Here is a 25,700-nt window from a genome sequence, read left to right as displayed (position 1 = left end):
TTCTTCTTCTATTTATAAATTTGAAAATTTGAGATCTTTTTTTTAAATTATAGAAGATTTACATTTGTGTTTCAGAAATAGATCTAAAATAAAAGATTACTATTTTAATTTCTTTTTTATATATTTAACTTTTCTACCACTGTTGCTTCTTTTCCTTCGTCTTTCTTGTGACTTTCTAGAAATTTATGTAGCTTTTCTGTTTTCTGTATGAAGACACAATTCTTTTTGTTGTTCAGGATATTTTAAATCTTTTAAAAATATTTTTACTTTGTCGTGACTTATGAATATACATGATTTATGAATATTCCAGCATATTTTGAAGCTTTTTAAAATACTTTTACTTTGTCGTGACTTATGTTGTTTGATCTTTTATGTTTCATGAAAAGAAAGTTATTTACATAATGTACTCGTTGTTAAAGATGGAGTAGGTGGTTTTGTTTCTTAGGATTAACTGGATAGGATCCTGCCTTGCACGTAGTAGATACTCAGTATTGTTAAACAGGAAAAAAATCGTTTCCTTCTGTGATCTTTCTGTAGAAGGTCAAAAGGTGTAACGTGTCCATGTTCACCACTGTCTATCATTCTGTTAGGTAAGGCAAAGACCACTGATGAGTAAACTCATAAAGCTTGAAGCTAACTTTCCTCATTCTTAATGTCCCTCCAGAGGTTAAGAACAGAAAGGGATTCTCTGAAGGAAACCATCGAAGAGCTTCGTTGTGTTCAGGCTCAAGAAGGGCAGCTCACAACTCAAGGTAACAACATGTCAGTAGCCCAAGCAAGGTTACTCATTTCTGATAGTATCAGGAAAAATATTAGATTCATTTTAAGATGATTGCGCCAAAGACGAGAACTTGAATTCGGTAAAGAGGCCATGAGATTGATACAGATTTTGAACTGTTACCCAGATTTTATGACTGTAGTTACAGGACTGGATTTACTTGCCTACTTTTTAATTTTAATTATATTTAAATGCTTGGGTTTTATTAAATCAAAAGCATAAACATTTGTTAAATCATCTCTGTGAATAATACACCTGAAAAGTTTTTAGTGACCTCTTTAAAAGTGTATCAGACTTTCTAAATCAGGGATTCTTCTCGGCTGAGATGGGAGGTGGGTATCACTTCACTAAGGGACTGAACATCCAAAGTAGAAACCTTCTCCTTCTCACAGGAAAGGAGCAGCACTTAGCTGAGGGTTTACCTTCTACCACTCGAGGGATGCAGGACCTGGTTGCTGACTTACACAGCCGCCCCCTCTGTTCACTCCCACTCTAGCTACCAGCCCTTGGCTCTTCAGTTACCTGGGACTAGAATTTTTCTTCTCCTCTGACTACAGCCTCCTCTTCCCCTCCTCACTCCTTCTACCACACCTGCTCACCGGCTCCATCCACCTTCAGCCCGCTCTGTAGTCTCTGCTGATCGGCTACTGATCACCGCCTTTTCCAGCTCACCCAGACTGCATACCAGCCATTTCAACTGTGTTCTCATCACCACTGTCTTTCCTTATCCTCTTGACTTATTTCAAGCCCTAATTCATTTTATTCTGTACTCCAGATTACCAAGGCCAGCTAAAGAAAATTACGTATCTTTCTGGTTTTTTCCTTTTCTTTTTTGTTTACTGAGGTATAATTGATATATAATATTATACTCTTAGTTTCACATGTACAGTATGATTCGATATTTGTATGCATTGCAAAATGGTCACTGTAGTAAGTCTAGTTAGCTACCATCTGTCCCCATATACAGTTGAAAAACATTGTTTTCTTGTGATAACTTTTAAGATTTACTCTCTTAGTGACTTTCAAATATACAGTACTGTATTATTATGTACACCATGCTATCCATTACATCCACGTGACTTATTTTTTTTTATACCTGGAAGTTCAGACCTTTGGACCCCCTTCACCCATTTAGCCCACCCCCACGCCCCAGCTTTCTTCTCCATAGTGGCTGCACCGATTTACGCTCTCATCAGCTGGGCGCAAGGGCTCCCTTTTCTCCACATGCTCACCAACACTTGTTATTTCTGGTCTCTTTAATGATAGCTGTTCTAACAAGTGTGAGGTGATATAGCTCATTGTGGTTTTGATTTGTATTTCCCTGGTGATTAGTGATGCTGAGCCTTTTTCATGTACCTGTTGGCTATTTGTGTATCTTCTTTGGGAAAATGTCTATTCAGATCCCTTGCCCATTTTTTTTTTTTTTTTTTTTTTGCAGTACGCGGGCCTCTCACTGTTGTGGCCTCTCCCATTGGGGAGCACGGGCTCTGGACGCGCAGGCTCAGCGGCCATGGCTCACGGGCCCAGCCGCTCCGCGGCATGTGGGATCTTCCCGGACTGGGGCACGAACCCGTGTCCCCTGCATCGGCAGGCGGGCTCTCAACCACTGCGCCACCAGGGAAGCCCCCTTGCCCATTTTTTAATTGGATTGTTTGGGGTTTTTTGCTGTTGAGTTATATGAGTTCTTTATGTATTTTGGATATTAACCCCTGATCAGATAACTGATTTGCAAATATTTTCTTCCATTCGATAAGTTGCCTTTTCATTTTTTTCATGGTTTCCTGTGCTGTGCAGAAGCTTTTTAGTTTGATGTAGTTCCACTTGTTTATTTTTGCTTTTGAGAAAATTATACATCTTTCTTGACTGTCCTCACCAAAAAACAAATGATTTCTGATCATAATTGGATCCTTGTTGCTGCTTGGTAGTCCTTTCACGTATCTCTAGTCAATTCTACATGAGTTTCCCCAAAATTTTGAGAATCTAGCCGTGAACCTTAATGCTTTAATTCTTAGCTCCTGTATCATCAAGAAAAGGGAGGCCATCTTATGTAAGCTTCCACGTGTTTCTTTATTACCTTTAAACCTTATTCGTGTATATATCCTTTTTTTTCTTTTAATATCTATTTATTTGGTTGCACCAGGTCTTAGTGGCAGCAGGCAGGCTCCTTAGTTGTGGCATGCGTGCTCCTTAATTGTGGCATGCGAACTCTTAGTTGTGGCATGCATGTGGGATCTAGTTCCTTGGCCAGGGATCAAGCCCGGGCCCCCTGCATTGGGAGCACAGAGTCTTAACCACTGTGCCACCAGGGAAGTCCCTCATGTATATATCCTTGAGCTAGCAGTTTTGCTCTAAAAATTTACCCTATGAGCTAAAACATCATCTATAATAGTGAAATTTAGAACCAACATAAAAGTTCAGCAGTATAGGAATGGCATTCTCATTCAACTGTATACTTTAGAGCCATTAAAAAGAATGAAGTATATCTTATATATGCCTGATGTGGAGGGCTGGGTATGTTATATCATTAAGTCAAAAAAGTAGGTGGCACCATTCATGATAAACATTCTTTTTTCAAAAAAAATTTTTAATTGAAGTATGGTTCATTTACAATGTTGTGTTAGTTTCTGGTGGACAGCAAAGTGATTCATTTATACATTTATGTACATTCTCTTTTGTATTCTTTTCCATTATGGTTTATTACAAGATATTGAATGTACTTCCCTGTGCTATACAGCAGGACCTTGTTGTTTATCTGTTTTATACACAGTAGCTTGCATCTGCCAATCCCAAACTCCTAATTTATCACCGCCCCCACTCTCCCCTTTGTTAACCATAAGTTCGTTCTCTAAGTCTGTGAGTCTATTTCTGTTTTGTAGATGTCATGATAAACACTCTTAGCAATCTAGGGATAGAAGGAAACTTCTGCAGCCTAGTAAAGGATGTCTATGAAAATCCTACAGCTGACCTCATACTTAATGATGAACGATTAAATGCTTTTCCCTAAGATCAGGAACAAGGCAAGGCTGTTCAGTCTTGCCACTTCTATTCAACATGGAGGTTCTAGCCAGTGCAGTCAGGCAAGAAAAAGAAATAAAGGGCATCCAGAAAGGAAAAGAGGATGTAAAAAATCATAGATCTGATAAATGAGTTCAGCAAGGTCTCAATATACAAGATCAGTATACAAATACCAATTATATTTCTATGTACTACTAGTATACAATCTGAAAATGAAATTATAATAGTATGATAAAGAATAAACTGCTTAGAGATAGGTTTAACAAAGAAATGCAAGACTTGTACACTGAAAACTATGAATCATTACTAAGATAAATTAAAGATCTAAATAAATGTAAAGATAGTCCACATTCAGGTGTTGGAAAAAGCACTATAGTTAAGACTACAGTTCTCTTCATATTGGTCTAAAGATTCAATGCAATCCCAATCAAATTCTCAGCAGACTTTTTTGTAGAAATTGACAATCTGATTCTATAATTTATGTAAAAAAACAAAGGAGCCACTATATAACCAAAAAAAAATCTTAAAAAATAAAAAGTTGGAGAACTTACACATCGTGATTTCAAAAGTTACTATAAAACTACTGTAATTGAACAGCATGAAACTCACATATGGAAAGACATAGAGATCAGTGTAGTATATACCACATTAATAGGATGAAGGGGAAAAAACCACATGATCATCTCAACTGATGCAGAAAAGGCAACTGACAAAATCCAACACCCTTTCATCATAAAAAACTCAATAAAGTAGGAGGAGAACTAGAAAGGAAACTTCTACAACTTGATAAAGGCCATATGAAAAACCCACAGCTAACGTCATACACAGTGGTGAAAGACCGAAAGCTTTTCCTGTAAGATCAGGAATAAGACAATGATGCCTGCTACCAGCACTTCTACACTTCTGTTCAATGTAGTATAGGATCTTCTAGCCAGAGCAATTAGACAAAAAAAATCTAAATTGGAAAGGAAGTACTAAAATCATCTCTGTTTGCAGATGACGTGATCTTATATGTTGAAACCCTTTAAAAATTACACATGCACACACACACACACAAAAAGCTCTGAGAACTAATAAAATGAATTCAGCAAATTTACAGGATATAAAATCAACCCACAAAAATGCGTTATGTTTCTATACACTAGCAATGAACAATATGAAAAGTAAATTAAGAAAACAATTCCATTTACAATAGGATTAAAAAGAATAAAATACTTGGGAATAAATCTAACCAGGGAGACACTTGTACCTTGAAAACTACAAAACACTGCTGAAAGAAATTAAAGAAAACCTAAATGGGAAGATATCCCATGTTCATTTAGCACTTAATATTGTTAAGATGACAGTACTACTGAAAACAATCTACAGGCGGCTTCCCTGGTGGCGCAGTGGTTAAGAATCCGCCTGCCAATGCAGGGGACACGGGTTCGAGCCCTGGTCTGGGAAGATCCCATGTTCCGTGGAGCAAGTAAGCCCATGAGCCACAACTACTGAGCCTGCGCTCTAGAGCCTGTGAGCCACAACTACTGAAGCCTGTGCGTCTAGAGCCCATGCTCTGCAACAAGAGAAGCCGCCGAAATGAGAAGCCCGCGCACCGCAACCAAGAGTAGCCCCTGTTCACCGCAACTAGAGAAAGCCTGCACGCAGCAATGAAGACCCAACGCAGCCAAAAATAAATAAATAACATAAATAAACTTATATTAAAAAAACCCTACGGATTCAGTGCAGTCCTTATCAAAATACCAACAGCATTTTTTGCAGAAATAGAAAAACCCAGACTAAAATTTATATGGAATCTCAAGGGATCCTGAATAGCCAAAACAATCTTGAAAAAAGGAAAAAAAATAGCTTGAGTACTCATACTTCCTGATTTCAAAACTTAGTATAAAGTTAGAGTAATCAAAACAGTATATATAGGTATAAGGACAGATATATAGACCAGTGGAGTAGAATAGAGAGCCTAGAAATAAACCCTCACATATGCAATAAATTGATTTTCAGCAAGAGTGTCAAGACCACTTAGTGGGGGGAAAGGAAAGTCTTTCAAACAGATTGTGCTGGGAAAACTGTATGTCCACATCCAAAAGCATGAAGTTGGACCCTTACACCATATACAAAAAAGGAACTCAAAATGGATCAGAGACCTAAATGTAAGAGCTAAAGCTATAAAATTTTTTAAAAAACATAGAGGAAAATCGTCATGATGTTGGATTTGGCAGTGATTCCTTGGAATTGATACCAAAAGCACAGGCAACAAAAAGAATGGGTAAATTGGACTTCATCAAAATTAAAAACTTTTGTGTTTCAAAGAACACTTATCAACACAGTGAAAAGGCAACCCACAAGATGGGAGAAAATATTTGCAAATCATTTATCTGATAGATGATAGATGTCAAGAGTGTATAAAGAACTTCTACAATTCAACAACAACAAAAAGAAACTACAAGAGTCCTTTGCAGTTCACAAAGGACTTGAATAGACATTTCTCCAAAGAAGATATACAAATGACCAGTAAGCACATGAAACAGTGCTCAACATCATTGGTCATTAGAGAAATGCAAAGCAAAACCACAGTGAGATACCACTTCACACCCATTAGGATGGCTACTATCAAAAGAGAAAAAAAAAGGAAAGTAACAAGTGTTGGTGAGGGTGTGGAGAAGTCGGAGCCCTCTTGCCTTGCTGGTGGGAACGCAAAATGGGTCAGCCACTGCGGAAGAGTTTGGTGGTTCTTTAAAAAGTTACCATATGATCCAGAAATTCCATTCCTAAGTGTATATACAAAAGAATCAAAGCAAGGACTCAGCCACATCCTGGTATACCAGTGTTCATAGCAGCATTATTCACAATAGCCAAAAGGTGGGAACAACCCATGTGTCCATAGACAGATACATGGATAAAGAAAATGTGATATGTATGTATAATGGGATATTATTTGGCCATATAAAGAGATGAAGTTGTGATAAATGGTACAACATAGATGAATATTGAAAACATTATGTTAGGTGAAGTGAGCCAGACACAAAAGGACAAATATTGGTGTGAGGTGTCTAGAATGGGCAAATTCTTTTAGACAGACAGAAATTGGAATTAAAGTTACGAGGAGCTGAGGGAGAAAGTAATGGGGAGTTACTGCTTAATGGTTCCAGAATTTACGTTGTTTTTTTTTTTTTTACATCTTTATTGGAGTATAATTGCTTTACAATGATGTGTTAGTTTCTGTTTTATAACATAGTGAATCAGTTATACATATACCTCTGTTCCCATATCCCTTCCCTCTTGCATCTCCCTCCCTCCCACCCTCCCTATCCCACCCCTCCAGGCGGTCACAGAGCACCGAGCTGATCTCCCTGTGCTATGCGGCTGCTTCCCACTAGCTATCTGCCTTACGTTTGGTAGTGTATATATGTCCATACCACTCTCTGGCTTTGTCACAGCTTACCCTTCCCCCTCCCCATATCCTCAAGTCCATTCTCTAGTAGGTCTGTGTCTTTATTCCTGTTTTACCCCTAGGTTCTTCATGACGTTTTTTTTCTTAGATTCCATATGTATGTGTTAGCATACGGTATTTGTCTTTCTCTTTCTGACTTACTTTACTCTGTAGGACAGACTCTAGGTCCATCCACCTCATTACAAATAGCTCAATTTCATTTATTTTTATGGCTGAGTAATATTCCATTGTATATATGTGCCACGTCTTCTTTATCCATTCATCGGATGATGGACACTTAGGTTGTTTCCAGCTCCAGGCTATTGTAAATAGAGCTGCAATGAACATTTTGGTACATGACTCTTTTTGAATTATGGTTTTCTCAGGGTATATGCCCAGTAGTGGGATTGCTGGGTCATATGGTAGTTCTATTTGTAGTTTTTTGAGGAACCTCCATACTGTTCTCCATAGTGGCTGTATAGAATTTACATTTTGAGTGATGAAAGAGTTTGGGAATAGATAGTAGTGATGGTTCCACAACATAGTGCCTTAGCGCCAACATGGGACTTAGTGCCACTCAATTGTACACTTAAAAAGTGTTAAAATGATACAATAATAATGTTGTAAGGCAATCATGTAAGGGAACTGTGACATGGTTTTTTACTTGAATTAAAGATTTTAGCTGTTAAAATTAATGCTCAGAGTAGGAGTTCATATAGGAACTAAAGGAGGTAGCTGTGCCCTCTCTTAACCTTGCACCCATGATTGTTTGTTTACAGGGTTAATGCCTCTGGGAAGTCAGGAATCTTCAGATAGTCTGGCAGCAGAGATTGTCACACCTGAAATCAGGTAAGGAGGTGGTGAAGGTCACAGCCACACTGCGCAATATTCTTGGAGAAGACATACTCCTCTGTAACATAGAGGACCAGTTCCTTTTCTTTATCGCTAACACTTTCAACACAAACTCGAGGTTAGATGTCCATGATTTCAGCATGTTAGGGGCTTTCTTCAGCTGTCCCCACAGAGACTTGATTTCTCTCTTTGGGAGGACAGTGTCTCACACATACTCAGTAAACTAATATATCTGTGCTTGGGCATCCTCAGCAGACATTTAGCAGTGAAACCACGTGGCCCAAAGACAAAGGTTATGCTTAGCCATCAGCCTGCAAAATAATTAGTCTCGGGCTTCCCTGGTGGCACAGTGGTTGAGAGTCCGCCTGCTGATGCAGGGGACACGGGTTCGTGCCCCGGTCTGGGAAGATCCCACATGCCGCGGAGCGGCTGGGCCCGTGAGCCATGGCCTCTGAGCCTGCGCGTACGGAGCCTGTGCTCCACGACGGGAGAGGCCACAACAGTGAGAGGCCTGCGTACAGCAAAAAATAATAATAATAATAATAATAATTAGTCTCTAGATTTATTACTCAAGTACAGGGAATGGTCTGGGAAAGACAGAATGCACAGACAGGAGGAAGCATCTCCTCATCTCTACTACTCTTCCCTCAGTAGTACCTTACATTTGTATTTAGTCATAGCATTTTAAATATTCCATTTATTTCAATATATGCCTGGCTTTATGTTTAAGAATGAAAAATTGATAGGTAGCCACTAGCTGTCCATCAGAAGGTGAATGAGTAATCCTGAATACTGCTTTTACCTTGTTCGGGCTAATTTGCCCCCTTTTTAAGTTGACACTAGCCTGGATTCTTCATAACATCCTTGGAGGTATTAATGAAAATAATGGTTGTGTAAAAGTTTTATAAACTGTGAAAGTTGCAATAGGCATTGAAATACTTACTGAATAACTGAAGACAATGTTTTTGTTGTTGGCATTTGTTTAAGAAGGACAGACAAAGGTGTGTAATGGAACCACCAATTCTGGAAGCATCTTGTATACCTTTTACTTTTCTGCCATCTGACATGGTACTTTACTATTGGACCAATAAAGTTTGTTGAATGAATAAATACACTTATTTTTATGACTATTTATAAATAAATGGTTATGTCCAAAAACCAAATTTTAAGGAAGCTTATAGGTAATGCAGTTAGATTTTTAAGTTCTGAGACAAAAGAACAATGATAAAAATTCAACAAATAAAATGGGTTTTATTGAGTATTACTCAATACAAATTAAAATATTCTCTGTGTCTAGAATATGTCTAGACGAGCTATCAAGAAAATGAAATAGTACAAAGGATGAAATTTCTCAATGTATATCATAGACAATGGGTCAGTATTCTTGATGCATAATGAAATTTGATCTTCCAGTTTGCAAAAATCTGTTAAAAGTGATGATTTTCACTGATGTTAAGGGTGTGGAGAAATTGGAAACCTCATAAGCTAGGAGTAAAAGATTAAAGTGATACAATCTTTTTCAAGTGAGATATAATTGACATATCACTGTGTAACAGCGTTAGGTATACAACATAATGATTTGCTATGTGTGTATGTTGTGAAATGATTACCGTATTACCGTATTAAGTCTAGTTAATATCCATAACCACACATAATTACCAACAACTTTTCTTTTGAGCAGTTTGGCAGAATGTGTATGTTGTCTAAAAAATGTGCCTATCTTTTGACAGAAAAATTACTTTTCTGAGAATTAATTCTGAGGAAATACCCAAGGATATACACAAAAGGATGTTTATAAAGCTAATCATTAATAACATGTTAAAGTTCAAAATTGATAATAATCTAAATGCCCAATAATTGGGCGTGAATTAAATAATGATCGTCTATATATTTTAACATGTCATTTAAAATATTAAAGTATAAAATTTAATGCTATGAAAAGATTGTGAAAAGTTAAGTGTAAATAGCAGATACCAATGTAACAGGTATTGTGAGATTCATTTTTACAACTGTTTGCATGTTTGTACGTATGCATAAAGTTAGAAGGCTGTATTTCAGCAGTAATTATTTTGCACTGCAGGGTTATGGAGGGTTTGTATTTTCTTCTCATTTATCTTTTTCACCCTACAATGAGCTTGTTTTACTTTGTAATTGACAAATATGATGAAGTCATTTTTTTCAGTTTACAAAATATATCAAGTTCTGTGTAACTGCTTGATTTGGGTTATAGACTTGACTCTCATCTTTTCAGTAGCAAAAGTTAAAGTACTTTATAAGGTTTACAGTGTTTACAGAATAAGAGCAGAATGTTTTGTGTGTGTTTGATATTTCGCTTTTGTTTTTTCTTTTTCCATGAGAAGCACAGTTTTTCATAGCATCTGGTATGGATAGTAATATCTTCTTCATGCGGCCCTCTAGAGATGACCCTCTCTAACATAAAGGACGAATTCTATCTTCAAGACGTATATCTTCAATGATATCGTCATGTGAATTAATGTCCAATTATATCATCCCTGCAGTATTCATAGTGGCAAGTTTTGTGTGGCTGTTGCTTTTAGCATCCCTCAGTGTAAGCATGTGGCATCACGCAAAGAGCCCAAAACAATGCAGTCCAGTAACCTGGCTCTGATAATCTGTCTTGTTACAAGACTACAGTTTTACCGTATCTACAGGAATGGGTGGACTGCATGTCTTGAAGGCATTCTTCGTTGAATGTTACATCTTGCCACCAAATTATTGGTAATGTAAGAGCATAGCACTAGAGATGATGTTTTGTTGACGAGAACCAAAGAACAAATACATAGGTGCATTCACAGCTTAAATGCTTAAATCATTCCCAGCTTAAATGCTTAAATCAGAAAGGAAATAGGATTTTGAAACCTCATTCATTACAAGTCATGCTATATGGGGATTCTGTTATCTTCAGATTGTCCATTCTAAAAAGAAAGTGCTTAAGACCTGAAATATAATGTCTCAGCCAGTTACAACAGGAGCTAAATTCTTTCCAGGTACTTTGTTTTTCATTTCTGCTCTGTGTATTAAATCTATAACAGTGCATAGCTGGATTTTGGTAACTACGTTAATCCGTTTTGCTTCTGCTCTCAGGGAGAAACTTATTCGTCTTCAGCATGAGAATAAGATGTTAAAAATTAACCAAGAGGGTTCAGACAATGAAAAAATCGCCTTATTGCAGAGCCTTCTAGATGATGCCAGCCTACGGAAAAATGAACTGGAGACAGAGAACAGGTAGGAGGCACATGGCAGCAGCTTAGACACAGGTTTTCTCTGTTTACCTTGATTTGATTCCCTTAAACAAAGGCTTGAGTTGTGGTTTGAAAAGTGAAAGTGTGTTATTCCATTTCATTTCAAGAGTACTTTTTTCCACTTTTCCACTTATGGGCATATTTGCCCAAAAGTATAGTGTCTCTGTAATAGCACTGCCGTCTTTAGCTCTTCTGGCAAAATGATACCAAAGTCCTACCATTTTCCCTTTTTAATCACTAATTAAAACTAGAGGATTAAAAAAAGTCACGATTTATTCACAGTCTTTCGAGACAATTTTCCTTCATAGTCATGCTTATATTAGTAGAGTTTACCCTGTTTTTACAAGCTAATGTTTCGAAGAATTGACTGGTATGAGGAAAACAGTAGGATCCATCATGATTCAATTGATAGGGCTTTTTTTTTTAATCTGTTATTTCTTGTGACTCCGATAGGAAGTCATGCATCTTATGAACAATTCAATTATTTTGAGAATTTAGAATCTGCATATTTAACAAAACATCACTTTTCTGCTCGTACGTTTTAAGAGTATTGCAGTAGGCAGTTTATCCAAACTACTTTTAAACCAGTAGCTTGCTCTGGCAAGGGCTACTTTTATAATTTATTGTGACAGTCCTCTCATTCTTTTCCTTTTTGGAAATGTTTCTTAAATACCAGACATATGATGTCTTTTCTTTTTCTTAGAGCTGTGATATTCTGTCATTTGTGAGGGATTTGACAGTTTTATAAATAGTTCCACAGTTTATGTGATATTTACAGATTCTTCGCTTATTCTGCCTGATTGATTTGACATTTCCCAGGTGTGAGTCAGTCTTGAGAGTCAAAATTGTTATGATAGTTTTACATATCCTACCCTTCTTCCTGTAACTTTAATTTTTAAAGCTGCTGAGGGAGAATCAGCAAACAGTGTAAATACCAGGGTGATTATTAGAGCGTAATTAAGCATAAATGTAAGGACACATTTTTATATTAATTCTTTTTTTTTTTTTTTTTTGCGGTACGCGGGCCTCTCACCGCCGTGGCCTCTCCTGCTGCGGAGCACAGGCTCCGGACACGCAGGCCCAGCGGCCACGGCTCACGGGCCCAGCCGCTCCGCGGCACGCGGGATCCTCCCGGACCGGGGCATGAACCCGTGTCCCCTGCATTGGCAGGCGGACTCTCAACCACTGCGCCACCAGGGAAGCCCTATATCAATTCTTAGGAGCATAGATAATGAATACTTTTTAAAAACACTTAGAAAAAGTGGAAAAAGAGAAGGAGGAGGAATGGGAATTGTAGAAAACAGCAGGCAATCATGCAGAGCCCATGCTGAGAGCACCTTGAGTTACCCTCTTCATCCTTGGCCTCCACTGTCTTTTACCATGTTAGTGGGGAGAGCCTTCTCCCAACACTAATTTCTTATCAGTGAATCAACACCTACAACGTTTTCTGTAACACTTTGCCTTGTTTTTCACAGACCTTACAGCTATTACTCTTTCTCCTTCAAAATAGAACAGCTAGCTGTCATTCGTAGAGGACTCGTGCATGTAGATGACTGGTTACCTCCTAAATCCCTGTTATTTACAGCTGTGTTTGTTTATTAAATTACAACGCTGATGATAGCTTACCTTTAGATTATAGCCATCTGTGGGTATTATGATCTGTAACAGTAATACTAGTAATAAGAGCAGCTAACATTTATTAAACTGCTGTTCCAAACATGTTCTAGTGTTGTTCCAGACATTGTGCTAAGTGTTTTAAACATGTGGTCTTAGTTTATTAAAGTTTTACACATGTAGGGATTTGGGCTGAGACCCAGGCTACCAGCCTCCAAAGCCTCTACTTAACCTCTTTCTTGCCAGTTTATCTTCTGCCACATTTATAAAACGTTTTTTCCCCTGTCTTCTCCTCACAGGATGCTTTTCTCTTAAGTGAGTTATCCTAAGTTTGTTCTTACTGAGTTTAATAACTGTTTACATTACCTGGTCTGTACCTTAACCTCTTACTCTTTGACACCACCAGGTTAGCACCAAGAAAGCAGAGTTTCAGTTCTACTTAGTCTCGTAACTGTATGACCTTAAATACAATTTGCTCACCACCATGTGTCACCTTAGAAGGAGAGGTTTGTAGTAAACCTCCAAAGTCCTTTCCAGTTAGTTTTCCCAACAAGTTCGTATTTGTTAAAATCTGTAATACCTGTTGACCCTCAAGCAATGTAAGGAGAGGCAGGAAGAGTCGAGAGTGGAGCCGTATTGGCACAGCTTGGGGAGCTCTCTGGAAGCACGTGTGATCTCCTTCCCTTCCCTCTCAGAGTAGGTTGTGATCTCAAGCTCACCCTCTCCCTACACCCCCTTGACGACTATATGTAATTAGACTTGGATTAAAATGTTGATTAACTACACCCTTGAAGGGGGAGAAAGAAAGTAGAGGCATTTATAGAGTACCTGCTATGTGCACACCCTTTACATATTATCTCACTTAGTTTTCTAAATAACCCCATGAGGTCAGCATTATAATCCTCATTTATTTTGTAGTTGAAATTTTTTCGTATATATTTACATATATTTTTATAGGTTCATACATGTGTGTGTACGTGTACACTCCATGCTTTAATCGATACGTTAGACTATGTTTTATGACGTTTACGATGGCCTCCACCTAGTAACAATATTTTTTGACTGAATAATTTCAAAAATGTCTAAGATGGATAGTTGAAATAGTCTTATAGTTTGATATATTTTTCATATTGCTTCCTGAGAAGATTAAACAAAGTTACAGTTAGCAACGTACTTAGGTACCTCTGTTCCATATTGAATATGAGTTTTCAGATAATTCTTTCACTGCGTGAAAAAACAGATTCCTTTGTGTGAAAGACATCAGTTATTATTATAGATTTATTGCCTTTTTACTGTGATTCTCACTAAATTATAGAACCTAGAGGTTTACAGTAAGAATTTCTTGTCACTTGTTGAGTGAAAAAAATTTCTTACTGAACTTCTTGGCTATTTGGATCCTAAATATTCATTGCCCTGTTTTGTCCTTAATTGGGGGCAATCTGGCTTTTACTCAAGTACTTACTAGCCAGTCCAGGGGGAGCATTTAGGACTTTATCTCTCCTCACCTCTTTACTGTTTTCATTGTGGATCGTGTCCCCGTCCTCAGACTTGTTCTCCGTTTCAGGAACAGCCCTCGCTTGTGTCTCTCCCAGTCCTTGGATTACTGTCCAGGACGAGGCTCCTCTTTCAGCCCTTTGCTTGGTGGTCTGCCGTGGCCCCTCTTGTCCCTCCTCCGAGCTGGTTCACGTTCTTTCTGGCCACTGTTACTCATGCTCGTGGCTTCAGTCATTGCCGAACGGCTCTTGGGTCTGGAGGGTCGGCTTAGCCCTCCCGCTGGGCTTCAGGTGCAGGTGTCCAGCTGTTCGACAGGCATCTCTCATCACTTCATTTTCGACAAATACCAAATGAAGTCCTTTGTGCTGCTTTCTCAGCCTGCTCCTCCTGTATTCCCTTGCTCAGTAAATGGTCCTTGGTAGCTCAGACCAGACTCCTAAGTTACTTTTCGCTCCTTGTATTCCTTTGCATTTTCCATGCACCCTGCCTCTACCCCCTTCTGTTTCATGGGGAGGCGTGATCACTGTGCCAGCCCCGGTGGGGCTTCCCAGACGGTCTCCTCCACTTTCACACCAGCGTGATCTCTCTGATACGCTGTCTGATCCTTCCACATCGTCCAAGACCTACTGGTCCCCTGAATGTTGCATCCTAATGATCTAGAGAATTTATGGGGATTGAGCTCCAGAATCAGCATTTTTAAAGGCTGGCTGGGCTATTCCCATCCCAACAAAATTTTAGGCCCGATTATAGGATAAATAAAAATACATTTGCGTTTCTCAGAGGGGTGTCCCAGCCTCTCCTTTTCTCCTCTGGTTCCATCTCCAGCCTTCCTTCGCCTCATAACTTGGTCTTCAGCCACATAGTTCCTGAACTCTTCGTACCCGCTCCCTTTCTGTGTGCTTTGGACATGCTGAATTCTCCGTCTTGAATCCCCTTTCCACCCTTAACCACATAAGCGTTTTATTTACTGTCTGGTCTCCATTCAAGCAAAGCCCAACTCCTCCACCCAGTTAGGTGCAGTCCTGGCTTCTCTGAGCAGCCGTCACTCCTGTGTGTACCGCTGTGTGCCGTGTTGAAGTACTGAGCTCGTATTTTATTTCTTTACATTTTGTCTCCCCACTAAATTCGAGTGCAGGGGTCTGTTAGCGCTGTGCTGAGTGTGTGCCTGACACTCAGTTTGAATAAACCTACAGTGAAGTGAATTTCAGATAAATATATGTGTATAAATATACCAGCTCAACAAAATGTGTCCACCAGAACACTGCATTGGATATCATCATAGAAATTTTAAGCAATACAAAAAACAACCAGAAAAGTGAGCTACTACGACTACAACACGAGACTTTGTTTTTCTCATTATACTGTTTCTCTAACCAATGTGAAGACCTAAGGCAAAAGGCATAAGTTTAGTCAGAACTTGGAAAATTAATGTACCTTTGATTTCTAGGCTGGTGAATCAAAGACTTCTGGAAGTACAGTCACAAGTCGAAGAATTGCAAAAATCTTTACAGGATCAAGGCTCAAAGGCAGAAGATGTAAGTCTTACTATGTACCAGTGATGGTCCAACAGTTTCATAATATTAAGAAAAGCTATAACTTTTATTTGATGGTCTGTATCAAAATGATTGTAATTATAGTGGTTATAGAAAAGAAACAGTGTTTTCCTTTTACTACCATAATTTCCTTATACAAAGGACCAGACAGTACTTCATTGTCACTTTCAGATTCGCCCTGCTGGGAGTTAGAAGTTCACTTGTAGTTATCAGCGAAAGAATTAATTGGGGTTTTATGTTTTACGTGTGCTCACCTCAGTATTCAGAGTATAGGTTTTTGCCTCTGGTCCAAAAAAAAAAAAAAAAAATGCTGATAGAAACTTAGCACGTCCAAGTAGCAATGTTTGTTGTAAACTTGATTTTAAGAAAATAGTGCCATTTCTAAAATCCTACCATCTCTAGGTTTACGAATCCCTCTTTCTCCCCCTGCCCCCCGCCACACACATACACACACGCACACTGGCACACACACACTCACATGCACATTCGCGCGCACACACTCCCCTGCCCCCGCTTGCGCGCACACGCTCTCTCTCTCTCTCTCTCTCTCAAATAGAAGTGCGCTGCCCTATTTTAATATCCCCTTAGCACTCTGCCCTTCTGCTCTAGCCCTGCCTGCTTGGCGGGCACTCACCTAGAAAAGAGTAAGTGTGCAGAGGCGGGAACAGGGTCCTCCCCACCTCGCCATGCTCACCGCCCCTCGCAGTGAGCTGCGGCAGCCCATAGTAGTCAGGCCCTGATGCAGGCATAAATCAGTCGTGTTTTGCAAATCACTTACATTTAATGAGCTGTGTACCATAGAGCTGCACCTGTAAAAGGGCTCAAAGCCAGTGTGAAGAGGGGATAACAACTGAAGTTTAATCTTTGCTTCAGTCAGGTGGTAACTTTTTTCCTTTTGCCAGAGTAATTGGCTCTGAACTCTGGCTTTTGAGTATAAACCTATTTGGTTGTTTTCATTGTTAGAGTCATTTGGGGCACTCAGCGTCAAAACTGTAGACACATCTAGTTCCGTCCAGCCTTAGTAACGTAAGAGGGTGTAAAAACAAAACGGCATATGACTTAAAACCTGAGAGTGTGAGGTACAAAAAGCTCACTGGTGACCTAATTTTCTGAGTTTCTTACGCGCCCATCTGGCTTACGTTGGCAGCGTGCTGTCTGAGATGACGGGCTGTAATTTATCCTCTGATGTGGTGGTGGTTTTTCTTAGATCCCCACATTGATTCCCAGTTCCTAAAATTCTCACCAACATTTAAACCACATCATCCCCTTATTAAAATGGAACTAGTTTGAAATCCCATGGTTTACTTTCAAGCATGCCTTTATCCGGAATGCTAAATCACAAGCAAAACCACCGTTCGTGTATGAAAATACTAGTAAAACTAAGAGGGTCTTAGCAGTGAACCAAAGCGGGTAACATTTCTTAGTTCAGTGAAATCACTAGGTCCCTTAAACTGAGGTAAATGTAGACTTCGTTTTGGTCTCGAAAACGTCGAGGAGACTTTCTGCTGATTTGTTACGGTAGAGAGGGGACGGGTGTGCAGATGCTAGGAAGTAAACATGGCGAAACATCAGTATCCACTCAGCCTTAGTGTTGGAGCATAAGAACCATTGTACTTGCTGTTCTTACTTATATTTAAACATACAGAAAGGTATTTATTCTGTAAAAAAAAATGTTTACATAACCGGATTAGGTATCCCTGTGGCTATCAAATCTAATTAAACATGCTGTGTGTCATTGCTTTAAGACGCCATATTTCAGAAATGAGTTCCCAGGCCTAAAAGTACTATTTGCATAAATCAGTCAAGTTATTTGACTGCTCAGATGCTAATGAGATGTGTTGCTCTAAATTCTTGAAAATTCTCTCAGAGCTGTTTTCTCTGTGAAGATTCAGATAGAAACTTGCCTCATTCTGAAGGTGGGCTCAGCATAATGTGGAGACAAGTGTGATCCACGACGTGTGGTCCTTCCCACAGCAGGTGTTCAGTGTTGTCTCCTCTCTTTTCACCCAACCTCCAGTGTTGCTTCTCAGGAATATGTAATGCACAGAGCAGCCTGCCAAATGGAAGTGATCCTCTCTAAAGAACAACGTAATTTCTGCCCATTTCTGTTATCAAAAGCACAGTCCTTTCATGTGACCTTAAGTCAGAGTAGCGTGAGTTGCACGTTTTTATTATTATTTTTATGTCATTTATTTTTAGCTTGGAAGCAGAAAAGCATTGTTATATCCAGGCATATGGATAATTTGAGCTAGCCACAGTGTATAAAACTCCAGAGAACAAGACAGGATGAGGAGACCATAGAAGAAAGAAAAATGTACATTTTTGAAAAAAAATGCGTGTCTTTTACTTCTGTTCATGAATTACTAAATCGTTCCTTCTGTTGGCTGCTGTGTTTGCTTCATACTAATATGTCCTCTCTGTCTCTTGGCATGGTTTCTGCTCAAGGCTATTGTAAGTATGGCTTCCTATTCATTTCTATATATTGAAGAGTTTTTTGATGTATACATTATCTGCCATCATAGTTGATACGGTTGAAATTTTAACTTAACAGGAGTTTTATGCAAAAGGAATATACCAAGATTACTTATAGGTTTCTGCCCTTTACAATTAAGATACTTTAAGGATATCAGAAACCTAACAGGTCAGACTAAAAGGAACTTTGCTCCTTTTTTTCCCCATCCCACTCCTACCCCCATTGTTATAACTAGTTTCTTTTTATAAAGTATTTTGAAGCTAGCTTGCTGTCACAGTCTGGCCTCCTGCTGCCGCAGTTTATGAGAGTAACAGTCTTCCACTGGAGAGGCTTCTCTGGAGGTGAAGACTGTGCATAGACTCCGGGGTCTGGCAGGCCTGGGTTTTAATTGGGGATCTGCCTCTGGAAAGCCCCTGAATGTCTCCCCAGCCTCACCTCCCTCAGCCATGAGATGGGGCTGGTATCACTCGCGGTTGTGAGGTTGACATGAGACAGTGCACGTGACAAACTTGAGTGAGTGCCTGGCATATTAAACTGCTCATTACATAATCATTTTATTATATATTAGCTCAGATTTAAAAATTAGTTTTGCTTAGAGCCTAATCAAGACAGAAATGCACAATTAAAGCTAAGGTGTTTTTTAAAGTATTTTCATTTTACCCTGTGTACTGGAGAAGGAACGAGCAGTAATCAAAAGTCAGCAGGGTTGAGACTTCCCTGGTGGCGCAGTGGTTGAGAGTCCACCTGCCAATGCAGGGGACACGGGTTCGAGCCCTGGTCCGGGAAGATCCCCCAGGCCGCGGAGCAACTAAGCCCGCGCGCCACAACCACTGAGCCTACGCTCTTAGCCCTCGAGCCCCAACTATTGAGCCTGCATGCCACAACTACTGAAGCCCTCACACCTAGAGCCCATGCTCCGCAACAAGAGAAGCCACTGCAGTGAGAGGCCCGCGTGCAGCAATGAAGACCCAACGCAGCCAAAAATAAATAAATAAAATAAATAAATTTATTAAAAAATAAAAACTCAACAGGGTTATCAATCTTTCTCTGTGTTTGGGGGAAGCAGTGGTAGAGGACATTGTGGTCCACTAACCTAGCTGTAGTTGACATACTCAGCAAAAAAAGTGCATTTGAATATTCCAGAGCTGTGTCAGAATGGGCTCGAATAAGCGGTGACAGTAATCACTATCAAGTCAGGGGACTGAAAATGGAAGAGCCCGGAGTGACGGGTATGTTCCCCTCCGTGCTGCTCTTGACTGATTGGACAGTTTGTTTCCTAAGTCCGTATTATTTGGGTTTGGCTGAATTAATTATGTAACTATCTCGACGTGAACTGTTTCACAGAATTCATTAGTAATGTGTACCCTACAAGCGTTGAGTTTAATTATGGAACCTGGTGGTCCTGTATGGAATGCCGGTATTCTTCGTTTATTTTAGGTCAGATCTGATCTCCTGCTTCTCAGGAGATTCTTTTTTTAAATAACCCGGTCAAAGCTGCATTCTCCAGCATATTAAATGCTGTGCATATCCCATCTTTCACGTTCCTATTCTGTCACATTAACTGTTTGCAACCTGTGCATATCAGAAACTTCTGATTAATTCAGTAAGTGTTTACAGAAGTTGATCCCATGATGCAAGGAAAATACAGCAGATAAAAAGTGTCTTAGGGACAGTCTATTATTATTAGAGTTCTGCTTGCCTGTTGCATCCAGGAATATTAGCTCTGTACGTACGTGGCTTTTTGATTCGCTTCCCTGACTATGAACAGAGAACTCAGACCTACAGTTCGTGGGTGCTTTATACTGATCGCCGTCAGCACTTACAGGCTGCTGTCTCCCGTATCAAAGAGAAAGAAACTTGGGTACATTGTGTATTTTCAGCTCTTTGACCAGAGAACTTACTGAGGGCTCACTCAGTTATTTACTACTGTATTCTTGATTTTTTTTAATTAGCTAATTTATTAGTTAAAATGTTAAGTAATAAACTATTTTTCATTTTCCATTTTCAGTCAGTTCTTCTAAAAAAGAAGCTTGAAGAACATCTGTAAGTATAAAAGCTGTTGAGGCCCATTGTTACACTGTCCAGTGAAACATCAGTGTTTTGTGTTGGTGGTTACAGAGTATCTAGGCAGTGGCGTGGGTGGCCCTGAAGGTACAGTAGATTATAAGAGACATTCATACTATCTAAAGGCTCGTCTTCACCCCAGGTCCTCAAATCAAAACAATTACTGCGTTAGAACGCTTTTCTCAAGTGAGATTCCAGGGTTTTATATCTTCACGATAGTATTTAACGATCCCAGTTAGGGGTGTGGGACCCTCTGGATCAGCAGTCAGAAATGTTTTCTATAAGGAACAGAGAGTAGTTGCCTTAGGCTTTGCAAACAGTGGTCTGCGTCCCAACCACTTAGCTCTGAGGTTCGAGAGTGGCCACAGGCAGTATGTAAACCAGAGCTGTGACTGTCCCAACCAAGCTTTCTATGCAGGAACGGGCCGCGGGCTGAATTTTCCAGCTCTAGAGTCTGGCCAGCTGAAGCTTCCTTTTTATGTAAATGTTTTAAAGTATTATTAAGCTTATCAGTAGCAGATTTTCAAACATTTCCTTGAATTGCAAACATACCTGAACATGACTTTTTGATCTAAATGATTAAATTTTTAAATATTACAGTCGTTTCCTCATGAAGAAGAAATCTTCTTCCATATCTGAGGTTGACAATGTTAGGAGTGTTTTGTAATTTTTCTTGCACCCAGTAACTGCTGTAATCCTTCCTATCACTTCCTGGCAAAACTCTGTTCTTGTAGATGTTGAGTGTGGGTGCCCATGGATCGCCAGCCTGGTGGAGCGTTACAGGGTTAGGCCGCGGTAAACAGACATCCTGGGTACCGTAGTGATCACTGGGAAGAATTCTGTAGTCCGGCAGTTTGCTGCATGCTATCCTAATTTCTTTCTTTCTCTTTCCTCCTTCCTTCCTTTCTTTCCTTCTTTCTTTCCTTTCTTATATGGGAAACTGAGACGCTCCTAGGGCAAGTCTAACACTGGGCAGGTTCTTAAAATACTAGAACAGCACCTGTCTCCTTCCAGCCACTGTGAGGTTACCTGCAGTGAGAATTTAGTGTTGAATTCTGTCCTTTTTTCATTTCCCATCCCTTAATTGCAGAAAATAGAATACCTGTGGTTTCATAAAACTACTGTCTGACCATTGTTCTGTGTTCATTGACATGGTAAAAATCTTCATCAAAAAGAATTTATTAGTGAAGATGAGGCCTGTATTAGTTTCCTGTGGCTGCTATAACAAATTACCACAAACTGCAAGGCTAAAAACAACAGAAATGTATTCTCTAACAGTTCTTGAGGCTAGAAGTCTGAAATCAGGGTATCAGCAGGATTGGTTCTTTCTAGAAGTTCTAATGGAGAATCTGTTCCATACCCCTCTACTAGCTTCTGGTGGCTGCCAGCAACCCTTGGTGTTCCTTGGTGTATAGATGCAATCTCTCTCTCCATCTTAACGTGGCCTTCTTATAAGGACACCAGTAATTGGATTAGGGCCCACCCTGATCCAGTATGACCTCATCTTAACTAAGTCATCTGTAAAGACCCTATTTCCAGATAGTGTCACATTCACAGGTTCTGGGGTTTAGGACCTCACCATATCTTTTTCAGAGACACAGTTCAGCCTACCACAGAGCCCACAGACATCTCAAAAGATGAATGACCATGCAGATTTAACACTACAACAAGACTATTTTACACACAACAAATTGGTAAAATTTAAGAATCAGATGTACTAAGTATTGCCAGAGATGTTGAGCGCTGGTAACTCTCATCCACTGCTGGTAGGGATATACATCAGTTTATTTAGTAAACTGCAACATGCATATGTTCTGTAACCCACGGATTCTACGTTTCTATGTGTACCCTAGATTCCTAGAGACGCTGTGGTCCGTGTTTACCAGGAGACATTTAGAAGAAAGTGTGAAAGAACATTGGGGTTTTTTTGTCAGTTTCAAACATTTATTTTTAAGAAGTGACTATAAGGTGGTTTATTTAGTTATTATTCATTTCCCTCTGATGATTTTTTTTGCTGTTGTTGTAGGCGGTTGTTGTGTGCATTGTAGGATATTCAGCAGTGTCTCTTTCCTCTCCCCACTAGAAGCCAGCAACACCCTCCTAAGTTGTGACAATCAAGATTATCTCTAGACAGCCCCAAGAGGGCCAAATTATCCCCAGCTGAAAAGCTCTGTACTTCGAGGTCCCTACCAAATGTCTCAGTTTCAGTGAGAACCCAGCTCTGACTAGTTGGAGCTCAATGTGTGGACTTTCGGGGGTTTTCCCTCTCAGCGCCCCAGTAATTTTCCATTCTTCTGCAGTTGTCCCTTGACAAACCTCGTGGTGTCCATCCCTAGAAACACGCAATTTAGTATTAATCCAAACACTTAAGCGCACCCATATGCCAACTTATGGTGATCTTTTCTTACATGGCTCTTTCATCTCTTACTCTGCTCCACAAATTCTAGCCACATCTGCCTCCCCACGTTCTAATCTCTTTCTCCTCAGCTCAGTGGGATGGGCCACACCCTTCCTGTGATCTCCCCCTGACTGCAGACAGAAAGCCAGAGAGATCGTAGGGGTTCCCACTCTTGTTTTCTTTCTCTGAGGATCAGAATCTTGTACTGCCTATTGTCCACTTTCTGAAACAGTTGTTTTACATAGTTTGCCCAGCTTCCTACTTGTTCTTAGCAGGAGAGCAAGTGCAGTAACAGTTATCCATCGCTTCATGGCCAGAAGTAGAAACAACATAGGAGCTCAAGAACACTGGGTACTGTCTGGACACACCTCTGTCCTCACAAGTTGTGTGTTTAACAAGAAACAACATTGTTCTTAATCGCAGAAAAGCAGAAACAGTACAAATATCACCAACTGTAAAATGATAAATAGATTGAGATATTTCAAACAATAGAACACTGTACAGCAATAAAAAGGTATAAACCAGGGCTAACACATGAACATAAATGAATCTCAAGAACAGAGTGTTAAGTAAAAAACAGAGGTCACAGAACAGTACATACAGTATAATTAATGTGTAAAGTAAAAATAGGGCAAAATTAAGCCATGTAGTGTTCAGGAATATACACAGAGGCCCATCACAAAAATCATGAGAATGGCTAAAATTCTTGATTTTGGTTACCGCTGGGAAAGAGATAGGAACACGTGGGATTTTTAAGGTTCTGGGATAATTTTTATTTCTTAACCTTTTTCTTCACTGGGCTTAGTTTTTCTTATTTAAACTGTATATATTTATTTTGTGTAACATATGTCTGCGTGTGTGTGTGTGTGTGTGTGTGTGTGTGTGTATACCCTCAACAAAGATTTATTAGAGTATTATGCATAGAAAAGACCAGAAATAGACATAACAAAGTACTCTATTTTTTCTTCGTGTTTTTCTGTATTTTCCAATTTTTGCAGCCTTTTTTTCCCTCTCATATTCCAGAGTGCCACGCTAAATAGTATAGAGAATTACACATTATGTAAATACTAGGAAAAAACTTACTTCTGTTCATTCATTCTTTTACTTTTCTATTGGAATATACCTTACAGTAAAGTCTACAAATCCTGAGTCCCTAGGTCTACAGCTAGATGAGTGTTTTCCTACATAGGCAGGTGGCCCAGATCAATATATAGCATGTTTCCAGCAACACCCCAGGATTCTTTGTTCTCTCTTTTCATTAATTGATTCCATCCCCAGACTGGCCACTGCTCATCTCTTATCACCCTTTGTTAGTTTTGCCACTTTCTGAACTTCATATAAAAAAAATCATATAGTATTATCCTTTTGTGTCTGACTTTATTCAACATTATTCTATGATATCTCTCCACATGGGTGCATGTACCATTCACTTATTCTTTTTTATTGGCATGTACCGTTCTTTCTATTCTTATTTTAGGAGCTTCAATTTTTTTGCAACAAGAGTTTTGCATTATAAAACCTGAGCAAAGTTTTAAATTTAATTTTTACAATATCCTTATTCCTAGAAACGATAAAGATCATCAAGTTATTTCTAACCTCTTGTGCAGGTTTATATAAAAGAATGACTACTATTTCCAACTCTGAGATTTTTGTCTCTATCTTTCAGTCATTTAGAAAATATGTTTATGTTGGATTAGTCTTGTCCTCTTTGTTTCATAGCACTTGTGTGCTATGCTAGTGTATCCCATAAAGAAAGAACTTAGGGCTTCCCTGGTGGCGCAGTGGTTGAGAGTCCGCCTGCCGATGCAGGGGACACGGGTTCGTGCCCCTATCCCGGAAGATCCCACATGCCGCGGAGCGGCTGGGCCCGCGAGCCATGGCCGCGGAGCCTGTGTGTCCGGAGCCTGTGCTCCGCAACGGGAGAGGCCACAGCAGTGAGAGGCCCGCGTACAGCAAAAAAAAAAAAAAAAAAAAAAAAAGAAAGAACTTATATCTTTCATTTCAAGTGAAAAAATGCAAAAGAGTAGTAGGTAAGAGTGTTACATATTTTGTCACAGAGAGAAGCTGCACGAGGCCAATAATGAGCTGCAGAAGAAGAGAGCCATCATCGAGGACCTTGAGCCAAGATTTAACAACAGCTGTGAGTTTTCCCAATTAGCATAGTTTTCAGTTGGTTAGCCCTAGTGATGAGTTTAAATAAAATTTGGTTTTTTTAGAAATAGGCCCTATTATATTTTCTAGCAATTGAGGAATTTGCCCTGTTCACAGAAAGAGTATACACACACACACACATACACATATAATCATCTTTACAGTATTTCTTAAATTTCTAATTTAGTTGTGAGTTTTTCCTTAACTATGGATGCTAATGCATATTTTATGAAATTTTTTTCACAGTGTCGTTGCAGTGTAAGTCAGCCAGACTTTTCCTTTGGTTGATATTTACACCCGTATGTAGCTTAAATTTATTAATTCTTCTCTGTGGATGTGGGAGCAGGACACAGACTTTTACCTTTTTAGTATTGTGGTGAAATATACATAACATAAAAATGACCATGTTAACCATTTTTAAGTATTGGGTTGGCCAAAAAGTTCGTTCGGGTTTTTCCATGAGATGCGATGAAAATCCCAAACAAATTTTTTGGCCAGCCCAATGTATATAGTTCAGTGACATGTTAAGTACATTCACACTGTTGTACAGCCACGGTCCATCTCCCGAACGTTTTCGTCTTCCCAAACTGAAACTCTCTACCTGTTCACCACTCC

General features: G+C 39.4%; 1 protein-coding gene across 1 annotated transcript in view; it reads left to right on the top strand.

The window, feature by feature from the left end:
- Positions 1-25,700, top strand: part of HOOK3 (hook microtubule tethering protein 3) — a 104,928-nt gene that overhangs the window by 63,328 nt on the left and 15,900 nt on the right. The window contains exons 13-18 of the mRNA XM_081220931.1: positions 665-752; positions 8,003-8,072; positions 11,181-11,321; positions 15,894-15,981; positions 20,481-20,515; positions 24,992-25,074. Of these exons, the coding sequence (XP_081077057.1) occupies positions 665-752; positions 8,003-8,072; positions 11,181-11,321; positions 15,894-15,981; positions 20,481-20,515; positions 24,992-25,074 (505 nt within the window). The remainder of the gene's footprint in view (positions 1-664; positions 753-8,002; positions 8,073-11,180; positions 11,322-15,893; positions 15,982-20,480; positions 20,516-24,991; positions 25,075-25,700) is intronic.

Source organism: Mesoplodon bidens, assembly GCF_964165515.1.
Source record: "Mesoplodon bidens genome assembly, chromosome: 20".
NCBI lineage: Eukaryota > Metazoa > Chordata > Mammalia > Artiodactyla > Ziphiidae > Mesoplodon > Mesoplodon bidens.
This window is presented reverse-complemented; position numbering and strand designations above follow the sequence as displayed.